This window comes from Medicago sativa, chromosome 1 (genome assembly GCF_051527215.1).
Source record: "Medicago sativa cultivar Bolivia chromosome 1, Bolivia_mono, whole genome shotgun sequence".
NCBI lineage: Eukaryota > Viridiplantae > Streptophyta > Magnoliopsida > Fabales > Fabaceae > Medicago > Medicago sativa.
In genome coordinates, this window is record NC_140749.1 from 27276520 (window position 1) to 27288594 (window position 12075).

The 12075-nt window shown below is 33.4% G+C and overlaps 2 protein-coding genes across 3 annotated transcripts; one reads left to right on the plus strand and one right to left on the minus strand.

Moving 5' to 3' along the window:
• Window positions 1-226: 226 nt before the first annotated feature.
• Window positions 227-2269, minus strand: PNSB5 (NAD(P)H dehydrogenase 18). Its single transcript, XM_085712461.1, has 5 exons — window positions 2029-2269; window positions 1869-1932; window positions 1192-1254; window positions 750-808; window positions 227-638 (listed from the first exon to the last, which is right to left on the minus strand). The coding sequence occupies exons 1-5, from the start codon at window positions 2248-2250 to the stop codon at window positions 402-404; spliced, it is 645 nt and encodes a 214-aa protein (XP_085568587.1). The 5' UTR covers window positions 2251-2269; the 3' UTR covers window positions 227-401.
• Window positions 2270-3548: 1279 nt separating this feature from the next.
• On the plus strand, window positions 3549-11907 carry LOC146953913 (acylamino-acid-releasing enzyme-like). Of its 2 annotated transcripts, none has more exons than XM_085712510.1 (17): window positions 3549-3822; window positions 4110-4425; window positions 5284-5505; window positions 5764-5982; window positions 6105-6176; window positions 6260-6398; window positions 6750-6901; window positions 7348-7430; window positions 7533-7654; window positions 7755-7833; window positions 8558-8747; window positions 9019-9079; window positions 9218-9340; window positions 10062-10259; window positions 10841-10909; window positions 11175-11251; window positions 11545-11907. In XM_085712510.1, the coding sequence occupies exons 1-17, from the start codon at window positions 3693-3695 to the stop codon at window positions 11606-11608; spliced, it is 2316 nt and encodes a 771-aa protein (XP_085568636.1). In that variant the 5' UTR covers window positions 3549-3692; the 3' UTR covers window positions 11609-11907. The 2 variants fall into 2 exon arrangements, with proteins under 2 accessions (XP_085568636.1, XP_085568643.1); XM_085712517.1 differs by having other exon boundaries at window positions 8570-8747.
• The last annotated feature ends 168 nt before the right edge of the window (window positions 11908-12075 follow it).

A 12075-nucleotide genomic window follows, 5' to 3' on the forward strand; every position in this document is an offset into this window, starting at 1 on the left:
GCGATTTCTAGCCATTGCAAAATTGCCTTGCGATTATGGGAAATTACCTTGCGATTTTGGATCCTGAGCAAATCTCCTTGCGATCCGAGGCGATTTTTCCAGGACCAAACCAACTCCAAACTTCCAAAATAATTCCTCTGATGAAATTTGAAGGCACACGCAACAAATGTGGAAAAAAAAAATGTTGAAAGAATCCTAACACATACATTTTTTTAGACAAGGGGAGTAGCATTCTTAAGTTTATGTTTGCTATAGAATAGAAATAGGGAATATATACACATGTTGATCAACATAAAAAAGAAAAGCAAGAAAAGTAACAAATTTACAAGGGAATCCTTCATATTCATTATATTTAAAGAATTACCATGCACATATATAGACAAAAGCAAGAAAAAAAATATTTATCTCTTCATTATGTCATCCTTATTCTTCTTGATAGTAAAATCCCAAAGGTCTCCATATTTGTCATTGAAATCCCATATGCTCATGGAATTATAGTCATTTATCAACTTGTCTCTAGCTCCTCTTTCCATGTTGTATATTTGAGGTTCAAAGTGATGAGGTTGATCAGGTTTATCCATCTCAATAATGCAAAATACAATTGTAAATATCCCTGCTCCAATGAACAAGTACTCCCCCTGAAACATACATTGTACTTAGGATTAAGATCATTTACTTCTTCCTCAATGAATCAATTGATTTTTAGATTGAGATTTTCTTCATTGATGTTAATTAACATTTTGAATTACCGGAACATCGAAGAATACCCCAGCAGCAATGGCCGGTGGGAAGAGCCATGAAATAAGCCCTGCATGAGAATCAAAATTAGAATTATACGATAATCGAAATCAACGATTATAGTCAAAATTGTGGTCAAGGGCCAGCTCAAGTGGAGATTTGTTGTCAAATGTGGTCGATGCTGCTTCAATCGCGGTTGCAGTGCAGTTGTGGAGACAAAAATACTTTGATATCGCTGATGTTGTGATCAAGGTCGCAAACATTTCTGTTTATAAAACTCCGCAATTGCAACACAACCACGACTTATTTATTCATTAGTCATTCAGATCAACCGCTTGAGCTAACTGAACCACAATTTGGAGGTTTTACGGGCTCAATCACCCGTCAAGTTTTTAAAAACATGCTTGTAATACAAGTTAGAAAATTATATATATTGGTGCAAGTAAAACATACCTTGAAATCCAGTGGGGGGTCCTACTGCTATTACATCATCCATAATTGCACCCCAAAATGTTCCTGAAATTAACATCCATCATGAACTTTGTTAGGAAAACAGATACAGACTTAGTCAGGAATCAGGATCATTTTTGTCCTCATAGATTCCCTCCTTTGTAGGTAATCTTATTCCTTCAATCGAAATTCAAACTTTTGTTGATCATCTTGCAGAAGTCTAACCCCTTTCGTTCGATTCAACCCTGTTGGTAGGTGCATTTTTCTTTTCCTAATCATTCTAACATTATGAATTTGAATAATTCCCATCAAATTTTACTGTTGCAAGAAACAAACACCTAGTAATAATTCCTTAAAAATTAAAATATAAATAAAGGGGAAACAGGGGAAATCCATCACTCTCTTAATATCTCGTTTGTTTGTCCATGAGGTGTGACAACAATGGCAATGGCAAGAGTTTGAAATGGTAACATAAGACATCGAGTTCAAATCCTTCGACAATACAATGAAAATTGTCTCGTTAGTTAATAACAATTTCCTTATACTCCAGTTTTTCAAAATAAAAATATCTCAATTACCATGAGTACCAACATGCTCCAATTTCCATTAAAAAACAAAAGTGATTGAAAAATGAAAAGAAACTATAAAACTAAGAAAGTAAGCAATGAAAAAACAAATACCTTTCTTTTCTTCACCTTCATTAAAAGTATGATGACCATCAAATATTCCATACTCAAATTCTTCCTATAAAATCCACACAAAACAAACAAATATCATCATAAAAACAAAACTATAGTACTATAAAAAAAGAATGAAGTGTATATATATGAAAAAAAATACAGGTGGAATGCCATTAGTGCGAAATTGATCAACAGGATCTTCATTAAGGTCAGGCTCAATAAGATTGAAACCAGCATTCAACAAGAATTTTGTTGTGTTATTGTTACTCTTGGTGAATATGCCATGAAAGTTGTGTGGTGTTGGAGAAGAGAAGGATTTTGAAGTGAGTTTGGATGGAGTGATGATAGGAGGGACAAGTGAGAGTGAGGAACATAGCGCCATGTGTCAGACTTGGTTGGTTGGTTTTCTTTCATATGTTATCTCCACTTTTATCACCCAGCAACTATTTTTTGTTTAGAGGAATCACCCAACAAATTTTATCTAAGAGATTTTAGATATTTTGGAGCTTATGTTGATTAAATTACTTCAAATTACTACCACGTTAGATTTTTGTTAAATTACCCTTAATAATTTAACTCTTTGCAAAAATAATTTTTTCTTAAAATAATTGACATTTTTAATGCTATAAATTATATATTTTTTTAAGGGTTAATATGTGTTTACCCCCTGTAATATAGGCCATTTCCGGTTTTACCCCCTGTAAAATATTTTTTTTGGATTTCGTCCTCGTAATTTGAAGATTTTTGGTTTTGGACCTTCATGAGTTTTGACAGTACAAAATCAAAGATATGGCAGGGGGTAAACCGAAATTTGCTCAAATGAACAGGGGGTAAACCAAATTTTTTTCAAATTACAAGAGGGGTAAACCTAAATTTGCTCAAATTATAGGGGGTGAAATATTCAATGAAGGTCTAAAACCAAAATATTTTCAAATTTCAAGGATGAAATTCAAAAAATATATTTTACAGGGAGGAAAACCGGAAATGACCTATATTACAGGGGGTAAACACATATTAACCCTTTTTTTAATAATACACTAGTTATTGAGTTAAGTTGATATGTCAATCTAAACCAAAACAAACAAAAGTTGCATCAAAACGAAATATCAAACAACACCGCCTTAAGATGACGAACAAAATGTGACAATGACATGTCGAAATCACGAAACATATATTATACTTTTCATTCCAAAAAAATCTATTAATTACACCGTAGTTAAGAAAGACTATTGATTATTCCTATAAATGAAAGCAATAAAATTCTATATGCAAAGTTACATTTATATTTGTGATCCTTTCTTTTAATTTTAGATAATTATTTGGTCCTTTATTTTAATTTTATTTTTTTAAGTTATTTTGTTCCATTAACATATAAATTTTCAAGATTTCATGTATAAAAATAGGAAAATGCTACTTCTCAAGAAAAATAACTTCAAGAATTTTTCAAGACACAGTTGGCAAATTTTAATTGGATGATTTATTTGTCCACTTCCTATTTTTCAGCCACACCTCCTTGAATTGTGGCAAATAGTGCATTGTGATTGGCTACTCTTTATTCTTGAAAAATTCTTGATGTTATTTTTCTAGAGATATAGCATTGCTCATAAAAATATATTAAAATAATAAAAATTTCGATCGTTATTTCGATCTAAGTTAAAGGACCAACTAAACAATTTTGCCAATTCAATATAACTCCTTTCCAATCAAATCCTAAAAGTCAACCACTCCAAGTACAAAGTGCAAATCTTCTTTCATTTCTTCCAAATTGAGTTACATAATCCACACTTGTTCTTCTTAAATATAACATTGTTTCAAGGTTAAGAAATGCAGTCTGGTGGAGAATATGCAACCACTGAGAAAGAAGACTATGCTTCTTTCTCCAATTTACTTCCACACTTTACTACTATTCCCAACATTCACAAAGCATGGCTTTTCAAATCTCGCACCACCAACAGTAAGCAATTCATAACCATCATTTATTTCATAGTTAGTTACTATACTATAGTGTATGTTAACTCGGCATCACGTTGGATATGTCAGAATCACTGTGATTGTTACTATATGAATTGTATTAGTTAGAGTTAGTTACGATGTTAGTTAGTGTTTTTTGATAGTTAGTTACTCAATAATCTCTATATATAGAGCATTTTTATACATTTTATACATCTTTTATCAATATGATTCCCTGTGAATTTTACTCTCATTCGAGCTAATTAAGGATGTTTTATTTCTGTTCCATAGCACAAGGAATGTTTTCTATCACCCAACCAGATGTTATAACAAACAAGAACAAGACTCTGATTCTGTCCTGTAACATTGTTAAACAAAAAAGTGATGATTCTGTTGTTGAGTTTCTGTGGGCTCCGTTTCCAATTGAGACGTGTGGTGATGTGTCTATGATTGTTCCGTCGCCTTCTGGTTCTAAGCTTTTGGTGATTCGGAATGGTGAGAGTGAAGGAGGGGGTTCTTGTTGCTTTGAGATTTGGAGTTCTTCTTGCTTGGAGAAGGAGTTTCGTATTCCTAAATCAATGCATGGATCGGTGTACAATGATGGATGGTAAGTTTGATGACTTATGAGATTGAGATGTATTTATTATTTTGAATTATTCATGTGAAGTGATTTTATAATGTTGAATTCAATGTTAAAGAGTTGCAATGGAACCAAAGCCTTTTGGCTCAATTGGTTGTAACCATGGTTTTAAATTGCGGCTGTGGTTATGCTGTGAACCTTTATATTGCGGATGTGGTCAAAATTGAGGTTGTGATGCCAGTGTAGAACCCTCAAAATCTGTTATACTACGGTTGCGGATCACAATTTAAAACCTTGGTTATAACTTGTAAGGCCAACTCTAGGACACTCTGGCTTTGACCTGGTGCTCTCAAGGAGTCCTATTCGCTTCATGTGTAATTGAAATATCAATCACAACTGCAATTTAAAACATTAGTTGTTTAATTTCAATGTTCACGCTTTGAGATTTGGAGTTCGTTACTGCATGAATCTTTACATAATGATAGGTGCTCCGTGATGTATTTACATTTTCATCGGTCATTTCCTATTTTCTTGTAGTGAGTGACTATTCAATATTAAACTGTTAGAATGGTTTTTAAATAGCACACTGATCCTGCAGCTGACGTTGCAGGATTGCAGGTTTTCACACCATCTTGACAGCGATTGTGGCTGCATTTAGTTACAACTACAGTAATTGCAAATGCAACTGTACGCAGGATTCTAAATTTTAGCTCGTTAGCGTCTGGTATTAGTTGCCCGGTTTCAAATGTTTTCAGAATTTGTTGTAATGTTAATCTAGTAGCCATTCCTGCACCATTGCACAATTTCTTTAACACTCCTGCATAACAAAGTTCTACTAAAAACATGCACAATAAAGATTTGTTTGTCTATTTTACCTTGGTTTAGGTTTGAAGGTGTCTCTTGGAACTTGGATGAAACATTGATAGCATATGTAGCAGAAGAGCCCTCTCCTACAAAGCCAGTATTTAATAATATGGGCTACAAGAAAGGCGGTTGTGCCGAAAATGGTTTTGGTAGCTGGAAAGGTCAAGGAGAGTGGGAGGAGGATTGGGGAGAAACATATTCTGCAAAGAGACAGCCTACACTTTTTGTTATCAACATCAATAGGTTTCTCATCATTCATATTAATGTCAGATATTATTTAGGGTCAATAGTTGTCAAGTAGCAGCAATAGAGGCACCGTAGCACTATGGCACAACAGAACTTTAACTAATTGCTACTGTGCCACGATACACTTTTAGTACAAAGTGTTCTCAGATAGCGGCACTATAGAAGTGTAGAATAACGGAATTTGAACAAACCTCTATTTTCTGTATTTCACGGTTGACAACAAAGTAAATCTTACTTTAACTAGTATTTTCGCAGTGGAGAGGTACAAGCTGTCAAAGGAATTGACAAATCTATGAGTGCTGGCCAAGTTGTGTGGGCTCCATTTACCGAAGGCTCAGAACAATATCTTGTTTTTGTCGGGTGGTCGTCTGGGACAAGAAAGCTTGGTATGAAGTACTGTTCTAACAGGCCTTGTGCATTATATGCGGTTAGAGCACCGCATCATGAGTCACAATCTGAAGAACCAGAACATCAGTGAGTCACTTTAGTAAGAAATTCTTAACTTCCAATTTTTTCATATCTTTTAGAAAGAACAAACTTGTTGCTAAGTTTGGTTATTTCTGAAAAGAATGATGAAACTAATGTTTTACATGTAGCTCATCAACTGAAGAATTGCATGCACTGAACCTAACTCCAACAATAAGCAGTGCTCTTTTTCCACGGTTCAGGTGGAGTCAGATACTTGTGTTTAATATATATTAGTATGTGGTGTCGCTAAATCGCTAACCATTATTCATGAATTTTCTACCAGTCCAAATGGAAAGTTCCTTGTATTTTTATCTGCAAAAAGTGCTGTGGATTCTGGAGTGCACAATGCTACAAATTCACTTCATAGGATTGATTGGCCACCTGATGGAAAACTGTACCAATCTGCCAAAATTTATGACATCGTAAGCTCTTCTCGTGGCCATCTGAATTTGGATGTATTTGATTTGATTGCAGGTTGCATTTTTTTTCTTTAATTTAGACTTTAGAAGTCTAGAATTAACTCCTAAACTAGTCCTCTAAAAATTACGGTGTCGTGACAATATAACATAAGTCATCCCAAGAATTTTCACCAAATAAGTCTCTCAATAGAATAGTATAGTACTCTTGTCTTTTTTTTCTTTCTTGCCAAGCAATAACAATCTTTAAAGCACATTCGCCCAAGTATTTTTGCTTAAAATGTGTAATCTTTGCAGAAGTCATACAGTGATTTTTTTGTCAGTTGTTAACTCTGGCTTTTTCAATCAATTCTGAAGATTCCTGTTGTAATGTGTGCTGAAGATGGTTGTTTCCCTGGGCTTTATTGTACAACTGTCCATAATAATCCTTGGCTTTCTGACAACTGCACAATGATCTTATCATCCATCTGGCACAGCTGCGAAGTTCTACTTTCTGTGAATGTATTGAGGTAAGTACATAACAGTAGCAGTGCTTTTATCCATTTATTAATGTTTTATGGGTTACCAACTCGTGATTAATATCTTGAATCAGATTATCTTGAATCAGATTATCTCCCAAATCATGAATCAAATATTATTATGAATCACAAGAACTTTCATGAATTGAATATTATTATGAACCATAAGGTACATTACTAATTTAAGATTCTAGTCTTAAATCAAATGACAAGAAAACTGGCTGACAATAAAAAGTTGACGAATAAAAAGTGGCTGACTACTCTATATTCAGGTAGTGATTCTGGATTCAATATGAGATATATATTCAAAATAGATACTCCATATAATTGAGTTCAATTTTTTATCGAACCGTGATATAATTGGCATGTATCATAAGATGCTGATAACCATGTATGTATTCTTTATGATCAATCAACTTTTCTTTTTGTCATTTTAGTGGGGAAGTATTACGTATCAGCCCAGCAGATACAAATTTCTCTTGGAACCTTCTTACACTAGATGGGAACAATATTCTTGCAAGTAAGACAAGTTCTCAATTTATCTATACTTTGGTCTTCTAAACTGGAGAAGCATGTTGTATATGTATAATTCTATCCCTTTTGTTTGTCGATCGTTGTGCAGTTTCCAGCAATCCAGTCAATGTTCCTCAAATTATGTATGGACTGGTCATTGAGAAGGCAGAGAGGAATACTATTTTGAGTTGGTCAAAGATATCCAGTCCCATATTCAAATGCTCTGACAAGGTTTGTTTATCTATCTCGTTTGAGATATTAACGGAAAATATTGTCTCAAAAGTATATTATTCTATATGTTAAAACACGAATCACTGAACTTTGGTTTCAGGTTAGATCTTCGCTCTCCTCTCTCCAGTGCAGTATACTGAAGATTTCAGTCACAGATGATTGTGATGATCCAACAAAAGGTCTTTAAGTTGCTTTGGTATCTTACTCATGGATTTGTAACATTAAGTTGGAGATTTTATATTATTCCATCTTATGGAATTCACTCGTTATCTTTATCTTTTGTTTTTGATATAGCAATGATTTTTATATTGGAAATCTTATAGCCTATTTGGCTTGAGACAATGTTCTATGATTTCATATTTGTTCTTTTTTGTTACAAAAATTTCAGATTATTTTCACTTTGTTTCCTATTTCTAAAGATTTGGATTAGATGGAACATAAACAATATAAAAGTTATATGTAATGATTAGTTAAAACAAGAAATAGAAATAGAAAACATATTCTCGAGCCGAACAGTCCCTAATTTATTTTCATCATGCCACATGCCCTAAAAAGTTACACAACATAGCTTTTTATTTTTGATAGAGGAAAATGTTATATATTAGATCCTGCATACAGATTTAGGAAAGCATGGTTTATATTGAAGTAAGTAGTAAACATAAGTATAACTATTTGCTACAGTAAACGTGTAAGAACCTTATGAATTGTTTATGTCATCATTGTGAGTACTGGACGCATTAAAATGATCAAACATTTTCTTTTCATACAGTGCAACCATTTATTCGGTGACTGCATACTTCTAAAACAAATCTAACACACAGTTTTATAGTGATACCTATGCATAAATCTTAATCGAATTTTGGGATTGGTCAACATAATCATTAATATATACTGTACTTATAGTTTTAATTTCAGGTGCTGCTAAACCTTTTGAAGCTATATTTGTGTCATCCAAAACCAAGAACAAGGATGTATTTGATCCATTAATTGTGATCCTTCATGGAGGGCCACAAGACGTCTCTTTGTCACACTTCTCAAAGTCTTGGGCGTTTCTTTCTTCAGTTGGATACAGCTTGCTGATTGTAAATTACAGGTAATGCATGCTGATGCTCCTGAAATACAGTAAGATTATCGATTTAACTACCACATAATGAACTTAAAGGCTATCATTTTTTATGAAATATAAGCTTAATTAACTTACAGTTAGAGGTTTTTTCAGAACTTGTATATTAGAACATCAGAATCACTCAAAAATAAAAGCATGGTCAGAAAAGGAAAAGAATGAGAGTGATTTTGGAAAGGAAGAACACGACTTTTTTAGCATTCTCTATTTTAAGGATTCTTATTGCCTTATTATTTCTCAGAGGCTCGTTAGGATTTGGCGAGGAAGCATTACAATCTCTTCCAGGGAAAGTTGGATCTCAGGTTAGTATTCATTGTTTTCTAAATCTGAATAAAGTTTGGTAATGCTATTTGAGCAAACATATGCTTTACAAGCAACTAGTTGCATAACTATACTAGATTTTCTGGTTGGGCGTTTATTTTATTTTTTTTCATCTGTAGGATGTCAATGATGTTCTCTCTGCCATAGATCATGTGATCAACTTGGGTCTTGCCGGTCCGTCCAAGATTACAGTGATGGGAATTTCACATGGTGGTTTTTTGACAACTCATTTGATTGGCCAGGTGCAATAAGTCCAATTACCTTGACTCTATTCTTTCTGACATATCCATACATCTTCTATTCATGTTTTATTAACTATTATCTTCTTTCAATACTAGCTGTTGGTAACATATGAACTTTGTGTTTCTCTGTCAAGCATCTCTTTAACTTATTATTACTAAACTGTACTAGTTGTTATAATACTTGCATCTGTTAGACTTAATTACCAATATGAATACAGATTAGAGAATATTTGGTTGTTGAAATTATGATACTAGTATTGTCAAAATAGGGGATAAAGGATGCCATAGTAAACTATGGGGTATAGTTGTTACTACCTCCATCCCTAAATACAGAGTACATTGACTAAATCGATGGATTAAGAAAGTTGATACAAGTATTAAAGTTGATAACAGATTAACAGTTGATATAGTTTTACAAGTTTAGCTTTCAGGAGAGAGAATTATTATATGTTTTAGTAGTAGTATTTATTACATGTTGTAGAAAAAGATGTAACATAATTACGGGCATGTTGAAAATTTGAAAGGGGTCCTATCTCAAAACGTGCTAGAAGCCTAACGCATATGGATATATAAAAGCAATCAGTATGGTTTACAAAAATAATAATGCCTACTTTAATGAAGGGAAAATTTATCAAGCGTGATACTGATTTTTTGGAATTTGTTGTACCGTGGTGGCTTTTTGTTGACCACAGAATATTGTTTGCCTTTCTTACTGCTGCAGGCACCAGAGAAGTTTGTAGCAGCGGCCGCAATTAATCCTGTTTGTAACTTTGCACTGATGGTTGGTACAACTGATATCCCTGATTGGTGCTATGTAGAGGCCTGTGGAACCATTGCAAGAAATCGCTTTACCGAAGCACCTACAGCAGAAGATTTGACTCTGCTCTATAGCAAGTCTCCTATTTCACACGTTTCAAAGGTCTTTATATTGAACCAAACATTTTTAGATTGAATTGCACTGATATTACCGATACAAGTTCGGTGATAGACATAAAAATCCCTTTGCAAATTGGTACGTAAGAAGGCCTAAAAAAATGTTTATGCATTTTAGCCTGTCTATAACTGATAGTCCCAGCAAGAATTCTTTTTTCTACGTCTATACGAGGCCTTATCTTTTGAGCTAGCTGCATGGAGTATACTGCTTTTTCAAGTGTTATGAAGCTTGAATTTCACCCCCTTTCGACCTTTGTTGTCTCTTGCATGGTGTAATTCTCTCCTTAAAGTTATACCGAAAATCAAGATAATGAATTTATTTTCAAATGTGATTTCAACCGATTAGAATTTGGCATTGAGTGGTCTACTTCTCTATGTAGCAGAGATCCTGAACATAGTTAGGATGGGTGACCGTCCAGGACCTCACTTCACATAATAGAATTTCACGATGATCGATTACAGTTACACGTCCATAATCAATACGAGTATTGGCGAATGATAATGATTATGATATATCCTGCTACATACATAAATTTCTGACATTATGTCTTTTGAGGAATTATGCAGGTAAAAGCACCAACACTTTTTCTTTTAGGTGCTCAAGATCTCCGTGTTCCAATATTCGATGGACTTCAAGTAAGTAATTTTATCTTTAGGAATATTTTAGTCACCCTCATGATTTTCTTTATTGATATTGTGTGACGGTTGAACTTTCATTGTTCTAAAGGAAATTCTTATGTCAAATCTGGTGTTATTTGGTTTTGTTGTTAATTATCGTATTATTGAAATGTGTTGAAGTTATAGAAAATTTAAAATAAGTTAGAGATATAGATAAGTATGTATGATGTCGCATAATATCTTTGTATTTTGATGTTAACATAACGGTTGTTTAAATGACTAGTATTCTCGAGCTTTAAAGGAGAAAGGAGTAGATGTCAAAATCATCATGTTTCAAAAAGATGTTCATGCACTCAAAAGGTAGACAACTCCAACATACCTTTCCTTCCTACTGCATAGAATCACAATCATGGTTTTAAATTTTAATACATCAACTGTTTTGGAATTTTAAATAACCCTCTAAACTTTACATATTTGTAAATGAATCTTGTACTTGTTTATAATTTTTAATTAGTTCCCTTAACTAAACAGTTTTTAATTGGGTCCTTGAATAAGAAGTTTATAATTTTTTTAATTGAGAAACTTATTTGAAAATCCTCAAATAGTTCAAGGACTATCAGAGTAACTAAACCTTTGATATTATATTTTTGCAGGCCACAATCTGAATGGGAATGCATCCTTAACATTGGAGTGTGGTTCAACAAATACTGCAAATGATTGCGTCGCAAGTCACAATACTTACTAAATATTCAAGTAATGGAATGAGGATTTGTGGCACTGAGACACCAGCTATATCCACCATAGTCAATTGTTTGATACACCTTCAGCTAATCAACATTTGAAACATGTTTGGAGACAACAGTTGTTACATTACATGTGACATGTGAAATACATATTGAAGTAACGCTTTGGAATTTGGAAACTCTCAAGAGTTTACTGGATAATATCTGTTGCATGTAATGATAAAATTTGGAGTATGTTACAAATAGTTCACAGAAAAGCATACCATTTACATATATAGTGTTGCTAAAGGGAAATACTAACTAACAAAACCAACTCTAAACTAAACAACTAACTGAAATCTGAATACTCATAACTGAATAATTGGGAATACTAATCTAACAAAACCAAGTTGGAGATGAATTATTGAAATTAGACTTTAGGAAGAGCCTTGGTCAAGGGAT